Genomic DNA, 24,973 nt, shown 5'->3' with positions numbered 1-24,973 from the left:
TGAACATAAAGGAAAGGACTTTGCTTCTCACTCCCCACTCTCCACCTGCAACCAGCTCAGGGACAACATGAGACAGACACTCAGTTGCTTTTCATGAAGAAGGAAAGATTATGATGAATGGATGAATGAGTGATTCATAATCTCTACAGAGACTAGAACATGGATGTAGGGTCCTAGGAGGTTTTTGCCAGGCCTGTTCCCTGTCCCTCTAGGGGCTGAGACCCATGATTCATTCCTATGACCACCGACCCCTAATGCCCCTCCAGGAACCAAGTCCCATGGTGACTGTGGGGCTGTTTGGCTGTGGGAGGGTTTTCCAGGCTGCACTGCTTCTGCCCTGGGGCAGCCATGCTCTTTTGATCTGTGGGGTCCTTGAAGTCACCTGTAACCCTGACTGCTCACCACACACGTTTCTGGCTCTCTATTCTTCCCATAGCCCTCATCTGCCTCCTTCACTCCTGCCACACTGTCTTGCTCTGTTCTGCTTCCTCCACCCTGCAGTCTCCCCAGATTCTGACACTAACACCTGCATCCAATCCCACCCTCCTGGGCAATAGGAAAGGACACAGAAATCAGTTGTTACTACAGCCCCTGGCTCCATCATGAGCCAGTTTCCCAGGTCACTGAAAGAAAGAGCTTCCTCTGTGTCCCCATCCAGGGCTCCTTCCCTCTGTGAGGCCAATAAGAGGAACAGGCCACGTGACAGGGACATGTAAACCATTGATCCATTCTCTGTATGACCCAACCAGGGAGGCAAAGGCCGAAGAGTCAGGTCTCAGTCCCCAAAAGCACAAGGCTCACTTCACCCCTGAATCGTGACTCACATCTTTGTCCTGGTGTGAAGCTCCCATTCCTCCCATTAGCCCCCCAAATCTTCCCAAGGTGAGATGGTGACTGTGTACAATCTGACAGGCGTACTGCCTAGTTCACACACGAGTGTCCTCATGATGACACTTTCACCATAGAGCAGGATCCGCTCAGACAGTGAGATCCACCAGCCCTGTCCCTTCTCTTAGATGCTCTCAGTTTGAATGAGTTTGGTCAACCTCCATTCTGTTTCCTGAATTAGGAAGAAAAAGAAGAACACATGCCACATGCCTGTGCAGGGCTCCTCCCCATTTGCCTGACTGTCCAGAGAAACTGGAGACAGGGACTTTCTTCCTAAATTTACTAACGTAACACATCTTTTCAACCCATTTACTATCATTCCTCCCTTTCTACAACAGACACACCTATACTTGCCCTCTGGTCCCTTCCGTCCTCTTAGCAGGACTCACGTCCTCTCCCCCCAGGGAGTCACTATTTCACACCCGCAGTGGCATCTCCCTTCGGTCACAGTGTGACCCTGGTTGGACTGCAGAACTTGGTCTATGCCCTTCAGGGGTCTCTAGACAGAGATTCCTCCAAAAGCTGGTCTTAGATATTTGGGGCACTATAATGATTTTCGTATGTTCTTTCACAATTTAACTCAAGTTTCTATCTCATAATTGCCAAACACAAACGGTCCGTGAGGGTCATGTTTTCAGCAAGTTCAAGTTCCCACACTTTACACATGTCACCCTTCTGTACCTGCTGTTGTCTGAGTATTTGAGGAGGGTCCCTGCCCTCTGCGGTGGGAGCCAGGATATGAAAGGTCAAGGGCAGAGAGCACGGCTCTGATGCCAAAGCCAGCGAGCTCCCGCCACCCTCTCTCTTTTCCGAGTCATTCCTGAACTCTGCTCCCGCCTTCCTGGGGTCACTGTCTCACGCCAGTCACCAGGGAGCCCCTGGGCAGACCCCCCACCTCGTGGCCCTGCAGCCTGAGAACTGACTGACCGCTACACTTGCTTCTGGTCCCGCCCCCCGTGTTGTTCCTGCTCAAACCCCAGTTCCAGGCCGCACTGCTGGTCTCCTCGGGATGTGAGGACTCTGGGATGGGCCGTCACTGCTCCCCTCTGGGATGACCCAGGAATGTGAGGCCTCAGGGCAAACACATCCCCCCCCCCAACCCCGGCAGACTAGGTCCATGTGCTCGAAGGGACTCAGCCCCGCACATTCCAGGTGAGATCCCGAGGTCGCTCAGGCAGTCAGCCAGTCCGAGAAGAACCAGGACCGGTGCCGAGTGCACTCTGATCCCGGTCCTATGTCTTTGCGTGATCAAACCCTGATACTTAATTGTCACCCGAGAAAGTCAATGCTTTCCCCTGGACGTAGGACTGGCAGGTTTACGGGCTCTGAGCACTCAGACCCTCATGCGTTTGTTTGTCTTGAGATACACAGACCTAAGGACTCAAGTTAACTGAGAGGTGAGAGGTGCCAACTCTGGTTGAAGGAGCCTTTGGAGGAACAAAGGCACCACACAGAGCAATGTTCTCTCTGTTATCTGCACAGCGGAGTTACCCACACCCAGCATCACAAGCAACAGCTCCAGCCCCGAGGAGCACAAGGACCCTGTCGTGCTAACGTGTGAATCTCATACTCAAGACGCCACCTACCTGTGGCTGATCAACAGTCAGAGTCTGCTGGACAGCACCAGGCTGGAGCTGTCCGAGGACAACAGGACTCTCACTTTACTTCATGTCACAAGGAATGACACGGGACCCTATGAGTGTGAAACCCGGAACCCAGTGAGTGTCAGCCGCAGTGACCCATTCTACCTGAATGTTCTCTGTGAGTAACTGTCCTTACCTGGCCCAAGCTGATGCCCAAATCCACACTCCCGAGGCCAGGCCACATTCGTCCCTCTCAGGGGTAACTTAATGGACCCTCACTCCGAACACCCAGGGTGGCCATGCCTCTGTCCCAGGCAAATCCAGGCAGGGCTCAGGGTTGGGACACACAGGTTTATGTCTCAGATTCAGGTTCAGTGAACACAGAGGGCGATCATTGGGACTTTTTTTAAGACTTTATTCATTGATTTTATGGGGGGTGGGCAAGGAACATCAATTCCTGCTGCTTCACTTGAGTTGTTCATTGATTGCTTACTACATGTGCCTTGACCGGGCAAACCCAAGGCCTCAAACCAGTGACCTTAACACTTCAGGTTGACGCTCTATCCACTGCGCCACCACAGGCCAGGCTGGTTGAGACTTTTTAAGACAAGGCTGAGACCTGGCTCAGAGGGACAGTGTAGCACTTAGACAGGGAGTCTCCCCCTTCCGCTGATGACATCACGTGTGGCTTTGTTCTATTTGCTCCAGATGGCCCGGACACCCCCACCATTTCCCCCTCAGACTCCCATTACCTACCGGGAGCAAACCTCAGCCTCTCCTGCCACGCAGCCTCTAACCCGCCCCCACAGTATTCCTGGTTTATCAATGGGAGTTCCCAGCAATCCACACAGGAGCTCTTTATCCCCAACCTCACTGTGAATAATAGTGGATCCTATACCTGCCTCGCCCATAACTCTGCCACTAGCCTCAACAGGACCACCGTCAAGAATATCACCATCTCTGGTAAGTGCCTCCTGGACCATCGGCTCCGAGCTCTGGGGTGGAGGTCTGCCTGGTTTTCAAAAAACACCCTAGATGTTATCTCCCATCCTCTGGCCTCGGACACAAGGAAATCACAAATTCTCCCCCTGAACCCCTCACTGCATCTCTGTAGACTCCTCCTCCCCTTGCTCTTCTGGTTTCTAACCACAGAGCTGGGGCCCAGACTTGGAAAGCGAGGAAGGGGTCTCTCAGCCACAGAGAGTCCCATGTGGTGGAGGGGTCTTCACAGAGGGTTAGAAACAAACACCCTCAAGGTCAAGTTGCTTCTGTCACTAACACATTTCATCTGTCATCTCTTTTCTGTTACCTACTCCATGTGCTACAGGAACATACAACGCTTTGAATCAAACTCACCTCTTTTTCCCCAAACAAGAGAATGAAAGCACCCCGGAGGTGGGGTGAGCAGGACAGACCCTGCTGTCTGCTCTGCTCCAGGCTCACCCGGTCACTGACTCTGCTCTGCTGCCATCTGTGCTGGGACAGGGGCCCATAGAGTAGTTGCACGGGTGGCCTGTCCTTAATCTGGCCACCACTGACACGAGAGCCTCCTCAGACCAGGCTGCACAGAGATGGGAAGAGAGCAAACCACAGGGTTTCTCTTCTGAGCTGGGTCCTGGCTCTGAAGCCTCCAGCTGCATAACGCTGTGCGTCACCAGCGTGTCCGATATTCCAGAGAGCGGTGAGCGATGGTGCACACTCTGTGGTGGGATTCAGCCGGCTCACACCAGTTCATCAGAACCGATACCTAATTTTTTGTTGAGTTTGGCAAACCAGTTGTTAAAATGGCACTTGTAATCAGTGTTCTAAGGTGGGCACCTGGGCAGCCCACCAATGTGAAAATCACAAATTTACATTCCTTTCTCTTTTTTAATGTTCACCTGCCCAACAGCGTATTCTAAGCACCTGTAGTAATTCCATTCTGTCCATAGGTGAAAAAAATATGACAGAACTATGCTTGTAATATTTATTACTCATTTCATAAAACTCATTATACCTTTGATAAATAAAATACTACATTTTAATTCCCTCACATTTGTTACTTTGGAAGGAAGTGAGGATGTAATACGGAAATATCTTAAATAACAGCTTTACTGTTTTTTGTCAGGTATTATTTAATATTTTTTCATTAATATTTTAAAACTCTTATACCAAATCTAGCTTTGTGTTCCTTTTTTATTGTTCTTATACAAGTATTAAATGCATGAAATAATAAACTACCTTTTGGTATATCCTTTTTTATACTTAAAACGGTCATTAGGGCAGAGAACCGAGTTGTTAAATTATTTGAATCGCACCACTGTGCACACTTGACAGATAGATAGATTCATCCATGAAGTCCCTTTTACGGGACAGAAGGAGCAGTGCCACGAATTTCTAGTTTATGGAGAAGGCTAAGATTACCGGCCTTTTGTTAAAATCATAACTACTCTTCAGTGACTTCCTTTCTTCTCTGTGATACTCAATCCACAGGCCAGGAAGTGAGAGTCCTACTCAGATTTTAAAATTCTTTAGATCGGAACTTCTCCAGGTCCTAAAGTGCTGTTTGGGTTGTTCTCATTCTCTAATAAATTATCTAACAAAAGGGAAATGCCTTCCCATCTCTATGTATGGCCAACAACCAAGAGAGGGGTCTGACTTTCTAGAAATTCACAAGAAGCTCTAGGAAAGAATCACACAAAAGTCAATGGGTAAAAAAATTCCACCAGATGATGATGATGCTGGACATGTGGGCTGAGAGGAGGTTCCGATGCTAATACTCCAGATGCCCAGAGAGACAGGTCAGGGGTCATCCTGAGGTAATCTAGAGGTAAGAGGGGGAGATATGGTTCTATCGTTATAGATTGTCACCTGAACAGAGATACTTATCCTGAAGAGGTGAGGGTCATCCTCTGGTGACCACTACAGCGCTCGCTGGGACTGTGAGTGGCTGAGATCTCTGAGGAAGGAGCCGTCTCGGTCAGTCACCTCCTCTGTGTCTCCACAGAGCCTGTGGGGAAGCCCTCCATCCAAGCCAGGAACAACAACACAGTCACAGAGCATAAAGACACTGTGGTCTTCACCTGTCTCACAAATGACACGGGGATCTCCATCGGGTGGATCTTCAATAACCAGAGTCTGCGGCTCACAGAGAGGATGAAGCTGTCCCAAGGCAACAGCACCCTCACCATCGACCCCGTCAGGAGGGAGGATGCTGGGGATTATCAGTGTGAGGTCTCCAACCCCGTCAGTTCCAGCAAAAGTGACCCCTTCAGGCTGGGCGTGCTTTGTAAGTGACCTCTTGCTCCATCCTACACCTTCCTGGGAGGATTGCTCTACCAGTGTTGTGCAAAATGGACAAACATCACAGGGGGCAGAATGTTCATCAGGAGAGCATTACAGTAAACAGAAGGGCCAAGTAGTTAGAAGTTCAGTCTCTGAACCACATATACCCCTGTCTGAGGCTGATGCTCGAGTACTGAACTATTTTTAGTGCTTGGGTCTGCTGCTCTCAGACCAACTGAGCTATCCTCAGCACCCAGGGCCACACTCAAGCCAGTTGAGGTACTGGCTATAGGAGGAGAACAAGGAGAGAAGGGGGAGAGAAGCAGATGGTTTCCTTCCGTGTGCTCTGACAGGGAATCGAACCCGGGCCAGCCATACACCTAACCAACACTATCCATTGAGCCACCAGCCACGGCTAGATTTACCTTTTTTTTTTTTAATTTAGTGAGAGGAGGGGAGGCAGAGACAGACTCCCGTATGCACCCTGACCAAGATCCCCCTGGCAAGCCCACTAGGGGGCGGTGCTCTGCCCATCTGGGGCGTTGCTCTGTTGCTCAGCAACTGAGTCCTTCTTAGCACCTGAGGTGGAGGCCATGGAGCCATCCTCAATACTCGGGGCCAACTTGTTCCAATCGAGTTATGGCTGAAGGAGAGAAAGAGAGAGAAGCAAGAGGGAGAGGGGTGGAGAAGCAGGTGGGGTGCTTCTCCTGTGTGCCCTGACTGAGAATCGAACCCAGGACATCCACACACTGGGGCAATGCTCTACCACTGAGCCAACTGGCCAGAGAAGATTTACCATTTTCAAGTGTACAGCTCAGTGGCATTAAGTACATTCATATTGTGCAATCATTACCGCTATCCACTGAAAACTTTTTGAATATGACTATTCTAGATACTTCGTATAAGTGGAATCATATGATATTTGCCCTTTTGTGTGTGGCTTAATGTCTTCAAGATTCATTCATGTTGTAGCATGTATCACAGTTTCACTCCCTTTGAAGGCTGAGTAATATTCCCTTTATGTATCCAACACATTTCATTTCTCTTCATCTGCCCTTAAAGTTCTTTTGCCTATTGTGAATAATGCTGCTATAAACAAGGAAGGGTGCACAAAAATCTGTTCAAATCTCTGCTTTCAATTCTTTTGAGTACATACCCAGAAAGTAGAATTGCTGATCAAACAATAGTCCTTTGTTCAATTTTTTGATCAATTGCCATACCAGCCCTGACCAGACAGCTTGATTGGTTGGAGCATTGTCCGGAGGTACAGAGGTTGCTGGTTCAATCCCCAATCAAGGCACATACAGGAATGTATTTATTTTTCCCCCACCTCTTTCTCTCTCTCCTCCACACACTTCTCAAAGAAAAGAAAAAAACTGCCATATCATTTCCCACAGTGGCCACACTACTTTATATTCTGGCCAATAAAGCACAGAAGTTCCCATTTTTCCCCATCTTTCCAACACATTGTTTTCTGGGGGTTTTTTTGTTTTGTTTTGTTTTGTTTTTGTATTTTTCTGAAGCTGGAAACGGGGAGGCAGTCAGACAGACTCCCGCATACGCCGGACCGGGATCCACCCGGCACGCCCACCAGGGGACGATGCTCTGCCCATCCGGGGCGTCGCTTTGTCGCGACCAGAGCCACTCTAGCGCCTGGGGCAGAGGCCAAGGAGCCATCCCCAGCGCCCCGGCCATCTTTTGCTCCAATGGAGCCTCGGCTGCGGGAGGGAAAGAGAGAGACAGAGAGGAAGGAGAGGGGGAGGGGTGGAGAAGCAGATAGACACCTCTCCTGTGTGCCCTGGCCGGGAATCAAACCCAGGATTTCCGCATGCCAGGCCGACGCTCTACCACCGAGCCAACCGGCCAGGGCCTTTCTGGGGTTTTTTTTATTTGTTTGTTTTGTTTTGGTTTTAGTAATAGTCATTTTAATGGGTGTGAGGTGGTATCTCACTGTGGTTTTGATTTGCATTTCCCTAATAATTAATGATGCCAAGCATCTTTTCATATGCTTATTGTCCATTTGTACATCTTCTTTGAAGAAATATTTATTCAGTTCCTCTGGCAATTTTTAATTGTTTTTTATTGTTGTTGAATAGTTATTTTTATATTCTAGATATTAATTCTTAATCAGATATATGCTTTTCAAATATTTTCTCCCATTCTGTATGTTGCTTTTTCACTTTGTTGACAGTGTCCTTTGATGCACAAAGGTTTTTAATTTTGATAAAGTTCAATTTATCTATTTTTTCTTCGTTGCCTGTGCCTTTGGTTGCCTATCTGAGAAATCATTGCCAAACCCAGTGTCATAAAGCTTTCACCCTATGTTCTCCCCTAAGAGTTTTTTAGGTTTAGCTCTCACATTTAGACCTTTGATCCATTGAGTTAATTTTTTTGTATATGGTGTTAAGTAAGGGGTCAATTTTATTCTTTTGATGGATATTCAGTTTTCATAGTACCATTTCTTTGGTGTGGTTTTGTGTGTGTGTGTGGTTTTTTTGTTTGTTTCCAAAATTAGAAGTGGGAAGGCAGTCAGACAGACTCCCGCATGTGCCCAACCAGGATCTAGGGATCCACCTGGCATGCCCACCAGGGAATGATGCTCTGCCCATCTGGGGCATTGCTCCATTGCAGCCGGAGCCATTCTAGTGCCTGAGGGAGAGGCTATGGAGCCATCCTCAGCACCTGGGCCAACTTTCCTCCAATGGAGTCTTGGCTGCAGGAGGGGAAGAGAGAGAGAGAGGAAGGAGAGGGGGAAGGGTGGAGAAGCAGATGGGTGCTTCTCCTGTGTGCCCTGACCAGTAATCGAACCCGGGACTTCCACATGCCAGGCTGACACTCTACCACTGAGCCAACGGGCCAGGGATTTTTTTCTTTTATTTTTTTAAGTGAGAGGTGGGGAGGCAGAGACAGACTCCTGCATACACCCTGACCGGGATTCACCCAGCAAGCTTCCTACCAGGTGATGCTCTGTCCATTTGGGCTGCTGCGCCATTGTTCGCCAACTAAGCTATTTTAGCACCTGAGGCAAGGCCGTGGAGCCATCCTCAGTGCCCGGCCAACTTTGCTTAACCATTCGAGCCAGGGCTGCAGTGCAGAAGAGGAAAGGAGAAGGGAACCATAGATGCAAGAGTTTATTTCTGGGCTTTCTATTGCATTGGTCTGTATGTCTGTCTTTATGCTAGTACCTCACTGTTTTTATATAACTTTATAGTAAATTTTGAAATCAGAAAGTGTGAATCCTCCCACTTTGTTCTTCTTTTTTGTTTGTTTTGGCTATTTGTGGTCTTCTGAAATTCCATATGAATTGAAGGATAGATTTTTTTTATTTTTGCTTCAGACTTTTCAGAGAGATGTTGGTAGGGATCGCACTGGGTCTGCAGGTCACTCTGGGCAGTGCTGTCATCTCAGCAGCAGTAAATCTTCCAGTCCCTGAGCACAGAATGTCTTCCCAGTTATTTATGTTTAATTTTTTTCAGCAGTGTTTTTTGTAGTTGTTCAGTAGTTAAGTTTTTAACCTCCCTGGTTAACTTAACTCCTAAGTATTTTATTAGTTTTGATGCTATTGTAAATGGAATTTTCTTAATTTTCTTTCTGAATTGTTCATATATAGAAACACAACTGATGTTTACATGTTCATTTAGTATCCTGCAACTTTGCTGAATTTATTAGTTGAAACAGTTTTTTTGTGGGATCTTTAGAGTTTTTCTATATATAAGGTCATATCATAAGCAGACAGAGATAATTTTGCATCTTCCTTTCCAATTTGGATGACTTTTATTTCTTTTTCTTGCCTAATTACTGGCTAGGACTTTCAATACTGTTTTGAATAGAAATGTCAAAAGCAAGCATTTTTGTCTTGTGCCCAATCTTAGGGAAAAGACTTTCAGTTTTTCACCACTGAGAATGATGTTAGCTGTGGAGTTTTTATAAATGTCCTTTATTATATAGAGGTAGTTTCCTTCTATTCCTTGTTTGAGTGTTTTTTTTTGTTTGTTTGTTTTTGTTGTTTTTTTTTGTTTTGTTTTGTTTTTTTGCATTTTTCTGAAGCTGGAAACAGGGAGAGACAGTCAGACAGACTCCCGCATGCGCCCGACCAGGATCCACCTGGCACGCCCACCAGGGGGCGACGCTCTGCCCACCAGGGGGCGATGCTCTGCCCATCCTGGGCGTCGCCATGTTGCGACCCTCCTGGGTGTCGCCATGTTGCGACCAGAGCCACTCTAGCGCCTGGGGCAGAGGCCACAGAGCCATCCCCAGCGCCCAGGCCATCTTTGCTCCAATGGAGCCTTGGCTGCGGAAGGGGAAGAGAGAGACAGAGAGGAAGGCGCGGCAGAGGGGTGGAGAAGCAAATGGGCGCTTCTCCTATATGCCCTGGCCGGGAATCGAACCCGGGTCCTCTGCACGCTAGGCCGACGCTCTACCGCTGAGCCAACCGGCCAGGGCTGAGTGTTTTTTATCATGAAAGGATATTGAATTTTGTCAAATGCTTATACTGATTTATTCTTCTTACTACTTACAGATCTAATCATATTTTTTATTTCTTTGTGATTCCATCTTGGTAGGTTTTGTGCTTCTAGGAATCTGTCCATTTCATCTAAGTGATCCAATTTGTTAGCATACAATTATTCATAGTACTATTATAATTATTTTTTTCTTTTTTGTAGCAAGAGTGAGGTAGAGGAGGAGAGGGGGCAGACAGGCAGGAAGGGAGAACAAGAAGCATCAACTCATGGTTGTGGCACTTTAGTTGTTCATTGATTGCTTCTCATATGTGCCTTCACGGGGTGTGGGGGAGGGCTCCAGCTGAGCCAATGACCCCTTACACAAGCCAGCGACCTTGTGCTCTTGCTATCAACCTTCAACTTCAAGTCAGTGACCATAGGGTCATATCTATAATCCCACACTCAAGCCAAATGAACCCGTGCTTAAGCCACCGAACTTGGGGTTTCAAACCTGGGCCCTCAGTGTCCCAGACTGACACTCTATCACTACACCCACCACCTGGTCAAAAAACTATAATTCTTATTCTGTAGAACTGGTAGTAATGTCCCCACTTTCACTTCTGATTTTAGAATGTGAATCTTCTTTCTTTTTTTCTTAGTCTAGTTAAAGGTTTGTCAATTTTGCCTATCATTTTTTGAGGAACCAACTTTTGGTTTCATTGATTTTTCTTTCCTTTTTTTTTTTTTAGGTGAGAGGCGGGGAGATAGTGAGGAAGACTCCAGCATGCTCCCCAACCGGGATCCACCCGGCAACCCCATCTGGGGCTGATGCTCGAGTACTGAGCTATTTTTAGCATGTGAGGCTGACCCGCTTGGACCAACTGAGCTATCCTCAGAACCCTGGGTCACAATCGAACCAGTGGGGCCACTGGCTGCAGGAGGGGAAGAGGGCGAGAAGAGGGAGAGGGAGGGGGAGAGAAGCAGATGGTTGCTTCTCCTGTGTGCCCTGACCAGGAATCAAACCCAGGATATTTTATTTATCTCCACAAATATTTTTATTTATCTCCACTCCGATCTTATTACCTTCCATCTGCTACATTTGAGTTTAGTTAGTTGTTTTTTTTCTAGTTCCTTAAGTTGTAAAGATATGTTGTTGATTTGAGATCTTCCTTATTTTTTAAAGTAAGCATTTACAATTACAAATTTCTTGCACAAGATTTTTCACTTCCTGAGCCTCATATTCCACAAATGAAAATTACAATAAGAGTACCTGTGTCATGATATTGTTTCACATATTTAATGTAAAACAAATAAGCCCTTAGCAAAGTGCCACACATGGCAGACATGTTCCATAAGTGTTAGCTGCTATCATTACTATGATTATCATTGGCCTCTATGAAGTCAGGGAGTCCTAGCATCAAATCCCAGCTCCACCTCTTACTAGTCATATGACTTTGGGTAAATTTTTAACCACTCTTAAGTCTCAATTTTTCATCAATAAAGTGGAAATAATGTCTATCTGACAGGGTTATTATACGAATCAAATGAACTATAAGTAAAGGAGTTGGCACAGAGGGTGGCACATAGTAAGTACTCCATAACACGGGTTGGGAACCTTTTTGCCTGAGATAGCATGAACACCACATATTTTAAAATGTAATTCCGTGAGAGCCATACAATGACCCATGTACGTTAAGCATTATCCAATAAAAATTTGGTGTTGTCCCAGAGGACAGCTGTGATTGGCTCCAGCTACCCACAACCATGAACATGAGCGGTAGTTAATGAATGGATTATAATACATGAGAATGTTTTATATTTTTAACGTTATTATTTTTTTATTAAAGATTTGTCTGCGAGCCAGATGCAGCCTTCAAAAGAGCCACATCTGGCTTGCGAGCCATAGGTTCCCAACCCCTGCCATAACAGAAGCTAATATTAATATTAACCATCAATCTGAGTTGACTAGTTAGGGCAACAGAAATCAAAAAGAAGAAACAAATGCAAACTGTATTTTTTTTTTCCTGAAGTGAGAATCAGGGAGGCAGAGAGAGACTCCTGCATGCACCTGACCGGGATCCACCTGGCAAGCCTGCTAGGGGGCAATGCTCTGCCCATCCAGGGCATCGTTCCATTGCAACCAGAGCCATTCTAGCACCTGAGGCGGAGGCCATGGAGCCATCCTCAGCACCCAGGCCAACGTTGCTCCAATGAAGCCTGGGCTGCGGAAGGGGATGAGAGAGAGAGAGAAAGGAGAGGGGGAAGGATGAAGAAGTAGATGGGTGCTTCTCCTGTGTGCCCTGGCTGGGAATCAAACCCAGGACTTCCACACACCAAGCCAACACTCTACCACTGAGCCAACCAGCCAGGACCAATGCAAACTATATTATATTTTATAGCAGGGAGGGCATTACACACAAAAAACAATAGGACATGGTTACTGACTAAACATGGGAAAGGAAAAAAAGGACTTCAGTACAAAGTTTCAAGACTAGTTTGTTAGTTTTCATCCTGAGATGCAGCCAAGGTGGCCTTAGACATACACAGTATTTATTGAGAAAAATGCCTTTGAAGGAAAGGGGGATGTAAGTGCAGGAGCCCAGGAGGTCCTCAGCCCGTGATGCCGACCTGACTCGGGCGAAGGGAGAAGGGACGACAGTTCTAGGTTGCAGGGCAGTTCTCTGAGTGTCTGCAAGGCTGATGGAGAGTCCTTGAGCTACAGTCACCCATCAGAGGAAAACTGTTTCTCACAGAGTTGGGCTTGTTTTGTACTCTTGCTGGGAGCTGGTCCATTCACCACCTTCCATCAATTCAGCCCCACCACAGGAGACCTCAGACGCATGTATTCATGCCTGCCACACCTGGTACACAGAAACACATGCCACCATGAAATGGTGAAGACTTATAACTTACAGAATGGCAATCCACCTCCAAAGCTCCAAAAATATCTGAGTGCAGAAAGGCCAGGATGGAATTGTAGCAAGTCTGACCACCAACCTAGAAATAGAGTGGGAGGAAAAACCACAAGGATGTAGTGAGCAAATCACCTCACAGCAGCCTTCCCACAGAAAATGTACTCCTTGGAGAATAAGTAAAAACTGTTTGTGCTCAGAGTTGTTTCCCAGGGCACCCCACTGTAAAATAATGTCACCTTCATTCATTCTTCTCTTTTCTACCCATTACAGATGATCCAACACCACCAAATCCTGGCCTCTCAGACGGGGCTATTGCGGGCATCGTGATTGGAGTCCTGGCCGGGGCAGCTCTGATAGCAGCCCTGGTGTACTTTCTGTACATCAGAAAGACTGGAGGGTAGGTGGCCTTCCCTCTCATCCCACTTTGCCAATGGCTAACCGCCGGGCTTGCGGGAGGGAAGCCTTCCCCTTCATCTCTGGGCTGGCTCCACTCCTGGTCCTTCCTAAGCCCCAGCTTGTGAGCACTAATCCCTGTGGCCTCTTCCTCACTGCTCTTCAAGCTTCCTGTACCCCGCTCTCCCTGGGACTTGGTTACTTCCATCCCCTTCTGGATTAGACCGGGCAGATCCAATTATGCTCCCCAGTCCGCAGTCAGGGAAGCCAAGGTCCAAGAAGGAAAAGAAATGAGGGCGCGAAAGGTGGAGCAGGAGAGACTGTCGTGTGCTCTGTCACGTAGGAAGAGAAGGGGAGGAGAGGGCAGGCAGGAGGGGAACCTAAGAGCAGAAAGCAAAGGCTTCTTGGGCAGTCAGTAACGTGAGAATAAATACAGTATCTATCTACGAAAAGAAAGATGTCAGGGCAGAAGTGGGCTCACAAGCAGTTGCTACAGAATGGACCTACATGGAGGTCAGGCCAGCAGGAAAGGCGTGCCCATGAGAAGGGATGGTGGGCACAGAGAAGAGGAGGCCCTAGGAGAAAAGGCAGTACTGACCTGAGCAAAGGAGCAAAGACCCTGTACCTGGGCACAGCAATCACAGTCTCTGGTATTTATTTAGGGCAAGCGACCAGCACGATCTCACAGAGCACAAACTCTCAGCCTCCAACCACAGTAAGTAAAGCCGCCGCCCAGTGAGAGCTGGCATGTTCCACCACGTGCCCTGCCCTAGCAGGGAGTCCTGGATTCCCAAATAGTCAGCACCTCCTAAATTTTTAGAATAGGTTTCTATTTCTCGACCTTAAGTCAGCATAGGTCACACTCTTTCGGCCACAGAAGGATCCACTGAGACTCAGCCGTGGGAGAAACTCCCTCGGCCAGACCAGGCAGGCCTGAGTAAGATGGACATGTTTCCCAAAGACATCCCTCACCCTTCCCGCTTCCCCTCCTGCCTCTACTACGGACGTGGGCACCCTCCTTGGTGACAGTTTCCCTGTCTGTGGCCTCTGGGTGCTGTGGGTCTCCATGCCCCTTCTCACTGCTGGTGCCTGTTGCTGAGCACACCTGGGCAAACAGTGAGGCCTTGAGCGGGAGAACATCTTCAGAAGCAGACTGAGGCCTCCGTGGCTCTACTCCTGTCCCCTGGTGCCCCCCCACCCCGCTGGTACTAACACCCCAGGTCTGGACCAGACTCTGAGGGAAGAGCATTCCTTAAGTGATCCCGGGCCACCTGCACCCCACCCTCCCACTCACTACCTAAAGCCCCCCTCACCTAGAAATCACAGCAGCTTAGGAACACCGTGGCCCTACGCCACAGGTCAACTTTGCATTTTCATGGATTGGTAAACTCTTCTTTCTCTTCCCCAGGTCAGGGCCACTCTGACAGCGCGGCTAACAAGGTAAGCACAGCCAGTGTCACGGGCTCATTTTCCCGTGGGCATACCTCTGTGTAGAATGGGTTACTCTTGAAGACACAAATGCAGTCAAATTTGGGTCAGAGTTTCTCAGTGCAGCCGCAAACCAAGATGTATCTGTTAACTTCTCCCATGGGTCTACCTCATGCAAGAGCATGGGCTCTGGCATTCTCCTCAGCCCGTGTTTGAATTGTGGTGTGACTCTTAGTAGCTCTGTGATCTTGAGCAGGCAACTTAACCTCTTTGATTCTCTGCTCTGTCATCTGTAAAATGGGCATGCTGCCGACTTCAGACAGAAGTGGAAGGAATGAAATGAGACACAAATGCAATGCGCCAGCTTGGTGCCCAGCATGCGGGAGGAGCTGGGTCGTTCTCCTGCTCTGCCTTCAATATGGCCCAGCTCCTCCTGTGAAAGGATAACGCCCATCACCATGGGTCTGAGGTCTGAGTCCCTTTACTTTATAACAATTTTACCAAGTTTCTCTCACTTAGCATTTCTAAAGAGTACACATATATATTGAAAAATGCTTAAAACAGATGTATATGTTAGCAATGTATAAATTATCATCAGTTGAACACACTTTTATAAGCAGCACTGAAATCAACAAAGCATGTCATCCACTTGCCAAATGAAAACCTCCAGTCACTTGCCTCCAAAGAGTGACGCTATCCTGACTTCCATTGCATTAGATTAGTTTTGCCTGTTTGTGCTCTTACACTGAAAAACACAGTATCTCCTTACATGTGTCTGGTTCTTCTCATTCAACATGGTTTTGTGAGATTCATCCATAGTCCTGTATGCATTTGTAGTTGTTCATTCTCACTGCTATATCATTGTATTCCATCGTATGAATATTATAATTTGTCCCTTCTAATGATCATTCAAAAGATGTCAGCAAGCAGAGATAATGGGTAATAAAAGCCCATCTCCAAAGCTACTAGTTTCAAAGTGGTAAGAGGAGGTCGTGCTGAATCACACCAGACAAGGTGAGGGCCCGACCTATGACACTGACTTAACTGACTGCTGCTCATACATTTCAGATCAATGAAGTCATATATTCTTCCCTGAACTTCAAAGCCCAGGAATCAAAGATACCAACTTCAGCTTCCCCATCTTCAACAGCCACCGAAACAGTTTATTTAGAAGTAAAAATTAAGTAATGCAGCCTGCCCTGCCCACTGCACTGCTGCGAAGTCCAACTTCTCATCTCCATCACTAGGAGATCCCTCCACCTTCAGGGAAAAGAGAAGTAGCCTTTTCCTCCCCCTGTGCCACCTGCTCCCCTTCCCGCTCCTGGTCACAGCCCCTCCCTTCAGTGTCAACAGATGAAAAGGTACATCCGGGAGTGTGTGGGAAGCCCAACCTTCCTCGTCGCTGAAATTTGGCAAAGCAGACCTTGGGAGAGCATAGCCAGAACCTCCCGCCCATCCCCCTTCCCTGACCTAGACTCGTTCTAACCTACCTATCCAGCGTCCCCCCACTCCTTTCCTCCCCAGTCCTATACTGTTGGAGTCTAACATGAATTTGTCATAACCTTCAGAAATAGGTCCCTATCCACTGAAATGCATGTGCCAGGGAAGAAGAGAGAGAAAAAGTAATAGTTTCTCCTATGCCTCCCAACCCCAATGTGAACCTGTCACACACAGGGAAACAAATATATAACCAGTTCTCAACAGAGGAGTTCTACACCACTGTCCACTGTCACAGTGTCTACCTGTAGGACTGGAACCTCAACACCTCGGTAATTTGCTAGAATACCACCTAAGCCCTTTGGCAAGCCTGTCTTCAGAGAAGCCACTAAAAGCAACTAGGAAAACTATAGATAATTCCCAAGGTGAAAACTGAAAGAAAAAAAAAAAAAGCACATGTGTTTTAATAACTTTAAGGGCTTTTATTCAAAAAATGCTTCCAGTGGGGGGGGGGGGGTTACAGCTTTGGGGACAGTCAGTTCCTAACAGAGACAGTATGCTGGGAATTTCAGAAAAGAATCGGAGTGTTACCATCCAGAGATTATTTAAATAATTATGAAAGAATGCACAATTTAAGGTATTGGGTTTTCTCCTATTTCCCTGAGACATTTGCCATTTAATTTTTGTAACTCCCTATTTATGTAAAAGAGGTGATTTTTAATTGGCTTTGCTATGTAGACCAATCTGAGGGCCTTAAGTGAAAGAAGACAACAAAACCCCTCAAGGCTGTTATGTCAGGGGCTCCAAATACAAAAGAAGAATCAGTTTTCCTCATTCATGACTAGAATGGATCCAAGTCAGTTTCCAGGCATCTCCTGCTGATCATCAACCACCATTCAGTTTCGTGTTTCCACCTGTGCATGTTCTGTCCATCGGCCCCACGCACTTTCTCAGGAAACGTTGGCCTCTGCTAAGATGCTTTTGATCCTTGGGAAGCAGGACTGAAGGGAACACTCACTCACGCTGTTGGCATTGTTTACAACCCAGAAAGCTGCTCCGGTGCTGACACTCCTTAGGCTTCTTGAACAGCTTCTGAAATTTGTTTTCTCCTGTGGGGTCTGTGAGTCCCAATGTGTCAGAAATAAAAAGAAAGGGGGAGGCAAACGTGCTGCCCACCGAGCCGTTCACACAGATGTCTCTCTTTGGGGCTGCTGAGAGGAAGAATTGCTTGTATATTGATTACTGATGCCATGCTGTGTCTGAGAGGCCCCTCAGAGAGGGTAGTTGGGAGCTCTCTGTACTTCAGTACCTCTGTCAGGGTTTTCCAACCCTGACACAGACTGCATACACTTCCCTTCATCTGTGCTAGTCTGTGTTATTTAATTTTGCCTGACTAAGGCCACTTCTGAATTATTTGTAAAATTTGCTCTATATTTATAATAAAAATTGTACATCAGACATCAACATGCTGCCTCACAGTCGGTCCTACTTTTGACAGTGTTTTCTTTACAGTCAGAAGAAAGAGAAATGACTGAACGGGGTGTCAAATCCTATTTCTAAGTCTACAGATATTTGATCCAGTGATCAGAGAGGTAGCTAATCCCTTGGCATACGAGCTAACAAAGCGAGTGTATCTAGAAGCAAAAGCCCACACGGCAACCTGCTTGGAAGAAAGACAATTTCATAAGTAAAATTTCCCGGCCCCTTTATGAGGGACAAATACTACTTCCCGCACTGGTGGCTCCAGTGACCCAGCTGCAGCCACAGAGTTTCCCTCACAGCTGTCTCCACGGCTTCTGTCATGGAGAAATCTCTCTAGAACCTTCTGTCTTATTGTCCGCAGTTCCTGTTCTCTGCTGCCTCATAGGGTCAGAGCCCTTCAAACCCAAATAACCTTCATTTATTAATTCTACTAAATATTAGCCTGTTAGCTCACTTCCCACATTTCTAAGTGATTGAAATGTGTGCTGTTGTCCCCTCCTCGACACTATCTCTCCTCTATCCCCAAGACGCTGGACGCAGCATGAAATGACATCTGTCTCCCAGCCAAATTCACAGGTCTTTTCACCATCCTCACGTTGTTCACTTTTACACCACCAAAGACCACAGACAATGTTTTCCACCTTGGATGTGCTCCTCCTGTCGCCCACCTCCACACTGCATCCTCAGATCCTGCCATCTCCATCCACACCACCCTCTCCCCCAGCCCGCAACCTCTCTGCAGATGGCTCCTGCATCTCCATCTCCAGCCCCTACTCCTTCCCAGACCTCAGGACATTCATATCCAGATGCCTTCTGAAACCACTCCCCATTTTCACTGGCTTGCCCCAACAGCTTACTCACTTGTCTCAGCGACATCTCTGTTCCTTGGCCCTTGCTTTTTGTTTCCCAGACTCAATACATCGTCCAAGCCTGTTGGTTCTTCCTGAACATCTCTCAGTTGTGTCCTTCACTCCCTAAACCTACATAACCCCAGCTCTCAGCAACTCTGCTGGGGGTACAACTTGACTTCTTATCTCTGGTCTCTATGGAACTGTTCCTTGCAGACCACTGCCTCATTATCTTCCTAAAAAACTGGTTCACTCTCCTACTCAAGGGTCTACTCTGGCCTGCCCTGGCCTACCAGATAAGTTCACATTTCTCCCTCACTAATACTCCTTATTCTCTTTACCACTACTCTCTGGTATAATTCCTCCATCCTAATTGGATCTGACTCCTTACCCAACCCTGCCCCGCTACCCCATACACACGTATAATTCTCAGTCCCAATGCTATGCCTGAAAACATACAACACAGGGTAACGCTCCATCTGTTACCTCCCACAGGAGTCACCCACACCAGTCATCATGAGCAAAAGCTCAGACCCAGGGGAGGACTAGGAACTGGAGCATTACGTGTACATTTGAGACTCGGGACACAACCTACCTGTGATTGAGATTCTTCCTAAGGACCAATTGATTGCACAGGAAATCCTTATGGAGCAACTGCTGTGCTACAAGGCTCAGTGTTAAACCCCAGGAGAGAGACAGAAATGAGAAAGGCAGAGTTCCTACCTTGAGGAATATGAATCCTAAGACTGGAGATAAGACATGAAAAATTATTATAATATAAAAATAAAAAGGGAGCCTGCCCTGTGGTGGAGCAGTGGATAAAGCGTCAACTTGGAATGCTGACGTTGCCAGTTTGAAACCCCAGGCTTGCCTGGTCAAGGCACATATGGGAGGTGATGCTTCCTGCTCCTCCCTCATTCTCATTCTCTTTCTCTCTCTCTCTCTAAAATGAATAAATAAAATCTTTGAAAAAAAGAATATGTGTGTTTAAAAAAGAAATAGAAAGGGATAAATGCCAGAAGAGAAGACAGAAATCCAAAGGGATATATGGCCTCTCATTAGAATGACTGGGAAATTTTTAAAACAATTGATACTCAGTGCCCACCCATAGGTTTCAATTTAATTGGTAAGAGGAGGAACCCAAGCACGGGTCCCTTTCAAAGCTTCCCAGACATTTTTAACATGCGTCCAGGATGGAGAGCCTCTGCTGTCACAGGTAGGACTTGAGCCTAAAAGCAGTGGTTTTAGCCAGGAGTATAAATGAGAATTATATAGGGAACTTTTTCAACATACATAATAAGCCTATAAACCATCCCTGGTCAAGCTGATGCAGTATGTCTGGAGTGATACTGAAGCTTGTATATTTTTAAAAACTCCCAGTGATCCTCACATATATTCCATGTTAGGAAACACTGTCCTAAAACATAGGAAGGACTGAAAAACTGGGGAATTTCGAAAGCATTCCACAGGACAAGCATAACATGAATAATATATTCTGCAAGGCACCGAGAAGTACTCAATAAGAAATTACTGGCAGGGACTAAACTATGAGGACTCTTCAACCAAGGAACATTGAAGAAGCCACACTGAGACTGGTAGGAAAAGCAGAAATGCGGAGAGGGCTGCCCAGCTCCCCAGAGCGAATGGCAGCCCAGAGACACTCGTGTGGTGGAAAGTGAGTTTAGCGGAGAGGGGAGGGTCTTGAGCCCCAGGAACAAAGCCAGCCCCAGCCTGCAACCCCAGAGCATAGAAGAGTCATACAGACAGTATTTAGCTGGAAACAAGTCAGGATACTGTTTGTGAGAAAGAGACTGATTTTTCAGACTCAGGATTCTTCTTAAAGGGACCACACAGAAAAACCTCTCTCACAACCACCCACCCGGGGCTCCAGGGATGGGGAGAGAGGAGATGACCAGAGCAGCGGGAAGAGAGAGTAATCTAGGAGGCACAGGGAGAAACACTTCGAGGGACAGCCACCCTAACCCCTGGGCTGAGTCACTCCTCAAATCTGAAGTGAATATTTCCCCTGAAAACAGCAATACCAGCAAAGGGAAGCAGGACACCAGCCAAACAAGCTCTCCCACGGTACTTAGAGCAGAGTCGCTTAGAATGAGGGAGCTTTCAGGACTAGAGTATGGAGTGATAGGATCTGAGCTGCAGCGCCCCACCCACACAGCTGAGGGCTTGCTCGAGGGCGGGCGGTGGTGGTATGTAGAAGTTAGCAAGGGCAGAAGCTGGCTGGCCACCACTGAGGCCCCAGCATGAGCTCAGTCTTGCCGGGCAGGGGCAGAGGGGACACACAAAAGTGGTCAGGCCCAGCTGCAGTCCTGCCTGCAATCCCGCCTGTGGAAAAAGGGGCAGAGACTTGCCACTGAGCAAGGAAGCGCGTGCTCGCAGCCTCGCCTGCCTGCGAAACCGAGGCTTGTAGCGGAATGCACAAGCCAGCTCCTCTCACAGAGGTGTGGTGAAAGCTCAGAACAGGCAGAATCCCGCGACTGAGCGCAGGTGTGCAGCCCCACCCAGCCCAAAGAGCCCAGGATTGCAGCCGACCCATGAGCTAGCTCCTCCTGTGTGGGTGGGGCGGAAGCCCAGAAACAGGTGGAGACCTGCAGCTGAGCAAAGGTGCTCACCTTTGCCCTCAGGGCCCGGCCCCACCTGGCACATAACCCCACCTGTGGGGGCAAAGCAAAGGCCAGACTGCTGAGGCCTGTAGAACCAGGCACATGATCACAGCCCCTCTCGTGGAGGAGAGGCAGAAACTGCAGCAACAGCCACAGCGAGCTGGAGCCCTCAACGCCCATAACCAAATGCACTAGGCAGCAGTGGCAGAGGGGGTGGAGGGCCTGCAGACAGACCACACCTAAGGAATACAGAGGACATACCCATTGGACTCCAGTGGCCAAAACCTTCTTATACACAGACAAAATGGGAAGGCAGAGAAATGCAACCCATGAATCAAGAGAAATCCCCAGAAAAGGACCTAAATGAATCAGATATAACCAAATTACTGGAAGCAGAGTTTAAAATAACGATTCTTAGGATTATCAAAGATCTTAGAACAACAATAGATGGTCATTATGAACACCTAAATAAAGAGATAGCAAATATAAAAAAGGACATTGAAATAATAAAAAAGAATCAGAAATGACAAACACAATATCAGAAATGAAGACCACAATGGAAGGAATTAAAAGCAGGATGAATGAAGCTGAGGATCGAATCAGCAAGTTAGAGGACAAGATAAATGAAGGCATGGAAACAGAGCAGAAAAAAGAAAAGAGACTCAAAAAGTCTGAGGAAACTCTAAGAGAGCTCTGTGACAATATGAAGAGAAATAACATCTGCATCATAGGGTTCCTGAAGAAGTAGAAGAGAAAGAACAAGGATAGAGACTTTGTTCAATCATATCATAGCTGAAAACTTCCTAAATTAATGCAGGAAAAGGTCTCACAAGTTCAAGAAGCGCAGAGAACTCCATTAAAAAGAAACCCAGGCCCTGGCCGGTTGGCTCAGTGGTAGAGAGTCAGCCTGGCATGCAGGAGTCCCAGGTTCGATTCCTGGTCAGGGCACACAGGAGAAGTGCCCATATGTTTCTCCACCCCTTCTCCTCTCCTTCCTCTCTGTCTCTCTCTTCCCCTCCCGCAGCCAAGGCTCCATTGGAGCAAAGTTGGCCCAGGCGCTGAGGATGGCCCCATGGCCTCTGCATCTGGTGCTAGAATGGCTCTGGTTGCAACAGAGCAATGTCCCAGATGGGCGGAGCATCGCCCCCTGGTGGGCATGCTGAGTGGATCCCAGTTGGGCGCATGCAGGAGTCTGTCTGACTGCCTCCCTGTTTCCAACTTCAGAAAAATACAAAAAAAAAAAACAACCCAAAGAAATCTACACCAAGACACATCATAATTAAAATACCAAAGCTAAGTGATAAAGACAAAATATTAAAAGTTGCTAGAGGAAAAAAAAGGCTATCAGCTACAAAGGAGCCCCATAAGGATGACATCTGACTTCTCAACAGAAACACTTGAGGCCAGAAGGGAACGGCAAGAAATATTCAAAGTAATGCAGAACAGTCTGCATTACTGTCTGACTGCCTCCCTGTTTCCAACTTCAGAGCCTACAACCAAGACTACTTTATCCAGCAAGGCTATCATTTAAAATTGAAGGAGAAATAAAAAGCTTTCCAGACAAAAAAAACCTCAAGGAATTCAGTAAAACCAAACCAATGCTGCAAGAAATGCTAAGGGGCTTGTTGTAAACAGATCAAAGGAGGGAAAGAATATAGCAAAAGAGGATTACAGCTTTAAAGAATAAAATGGCAATAAACAACTACATATCAATAAAAACCTTAAATGTAAATAAATTGAATGATCCAATCAAAAGACATAGGGTAGCTGTGTGGATAAGAAAACAGGACCCATACATATGCTGTTTGCAAGAGACACACCTTAAAACAAAAGATGCACATAAACTAAAGGTAAAAGGATGAAAAAAATATTTCATAAAAATGAAAATAAAAGCTGGGGTAGCAATACTTATATCAGACAAAATGGACTTTAAAACAAAGGCTATATAGTAAGAGATAAAGAAGGCCACTACATAATGATAAAGGGAGCAATCCAACAGGAAGATATAACCATTATAAATATCTACGCACCTAAGAGCCCTGGCTGGTTGGCTCAGTGGTAGAGCGTCGGCCTGGTGTGCAGGAGTCCCAGGTTTGATTCCCAGCCAGGGCACACAGGAGAAGCGCCCCTCTGCTTCTCCACCCCTCCCCCTCTCCTTCCTCTCTGTCTCTCTCTTTCCCTCCTGCAGCCAAGGCTCTATTGGAGCAAAGTTGGCCTGGGTGCTGAGGATGGCTCTGTGGCCTCTGCCTCAGGCGCTAGAATGGCTCTGGTTGCAACAGAGTGACACCCCAGATGGGCAGAGCATTGCCCCTGGAGGGCATGCCAGTGGATCCGGTTGGGCGCATGCGGGAGTCTGTCTGACAGCCTCCCCATTTCCAACTTCAGAAAAATACAAAAAAATAAAAATTAAAAATTAAAAATAAAATAAGAAGTAGAAAAATATATACACACCTAATATAGGAGCACCTAAATATATAAAGCAGACTTTGATGGATATAAAGGGTGAGATCAACAGCAATACCATAATAGTAGAGGGTTTCAATACCCTACTAACATCACTAGATAGATTCTCAAGAAGGAAAATTAACAAAGAAACAGCAGACTTAAAGGACACACTAGATCAACTGGATTTAATAGATATCTTCAGAACCTTTCACCCTAAAGCAGCAGAATATACATTCTTTTCAAGTGCTCATGGTACATTCTCTAGTATAGACCACATGTTAGGACACAACACAAAAGCAGTCTAAACAAATTTAAGAAGATTGAAATCATATCAAGCATTTTCTCTGATTACAATGGCATGAAACTAGAAATCAACCACAACAGAAAAACTGAAAAATACTCAAACACTTGGAAACTAAATAGCATGTTATTAAATAATGAATGAGTTAAAAATAAGATCAAAGGAGAAATTTTAAAAATTCCTAGAAACGAATGATAAAGAGCATACAACAACTCAAAATTTATGGGATACAGCAAAAGCAATACTGAGAGGGAAGTTCATAGCATTACAAGCATACCTTTAAGAAGCTAGAAAAAGCTCAAATAAACAACTTAACCCTGCATCTAAAAGAACTAGAAAAAGAACAGCAAGTAAAGCCCAGAGGTAGTAGAAGGAAGGAAACAATAAAGATCAGAGCAGAAATAAATGACATAGAGGCTAAAGAAACAATACAGAGGATCAATAAAACAAGGAGCTGGTTCATTGAAAAGGTAAACAAGATCGATGAACCCTTAGCCAGATCACCAAGAAAAAAAGAGAAAGAACTCAAATAAATAAAATTAGAAATGAGTGTGGAGAAATAACAATTGACACAACAGAAATACAAAGTATCATAAGAAAATACTATGAAGAACTGTATGCCAAAAAATTAGACAATCTAGATGAAATAGACAAATTCCTTGAAACATATAATATTTTAAAAATCAATCGGGAAGAATCAGAAAACCTAAACAGACCAATTACAACAAATGAGATCGAAACAATTATCAAAAAAACCCTAACAAACAAAAGCCCAGGGCCTGATGGCTTCACAAGTGAATTCTGCCAAATATTCAAAGAAGAACTAACTCCTATTCTTCTCAAGCTATTTCAAAAAATTCAAGAGGAAGGAAGACTTCCAAGCTCCTTTTATGAGGCAAGCATAATTCTGATTCCAAAACCAGGAA

The 24,973-nt window shown here is 46.4% G+C and overlaps 1 protein-coding gene across 4 annotated transcripts in view; it reads left to right on the top strand.

Annotated features, from left to right (window-relative positions):
* The window catches only part of CEACAM1 (CEA cell adhesion molecule 1), a 118,186-nt gene extending 100,372 nt beyond the window's left edge, over positions 1-17,814 (top strand). The window contains exons 3-9 of one of the 4 annotated variants that reach the window (XM_066271982.1): positions 2,371-2,649; positions 3,180-3,434; positions 5,458-5,739; positions 13,363-13,489; positions 14,148-14,200; positions 14,894-14,925; positions 15,982-17,814. In XM_066271982.1, the coding sequence (XP_066128079.1) occupies positions 2,371-2,649; positions 3,180-3,434; positions 5,458-5,739; positions 13,363-13,489; positions 14,148-14,200; positions 14,894-14,925; positions 15,982-16,101 (1,148 nt within the window). In that variant the 3' untranslated portion in view covers positions 16,102-17,814. Of the gene's footprint in view, positions 1-2,370; positions 2,650-3,179; positions 3,435-5,457; positions 5,740-10,926; positions 12,402-13,362; positions 13,490-14,147; positions 14,201-14,893; positions 14,926-15,981 lie in introns of those variants that run through there. The other 3 variants (XM_066271985.1, XM_066271983.1, XM_066271987.1) reach the window with 3 other exon arrangements.
* The last annotated feature ends 7,159 nt before the right edge of the window (positions 17,815-24,973 follow it).

Source organism: Saccopteryx bilineata, chromosome 3, assembly GCF_036850765.1.
Source record: "Saccopteryx bilineata isolate mSacBil1 chromosome 3, mSacBil1_pri_phased_curated, whole genome shotgun sequence".
NCBI classification, from domain to species: domain Eukaryota; kingdom Metazoa; phylum Chordata; class Mammalia; order Chiroptera; family Emballonuridae; genus Saccopteryx; species Saccopteryx bilineata.
The sequence above is the reverse complement of the archived record's forward strand: the minus strand, read 5'-3'. Positions and strand labels throughout refer to the sequence as shown.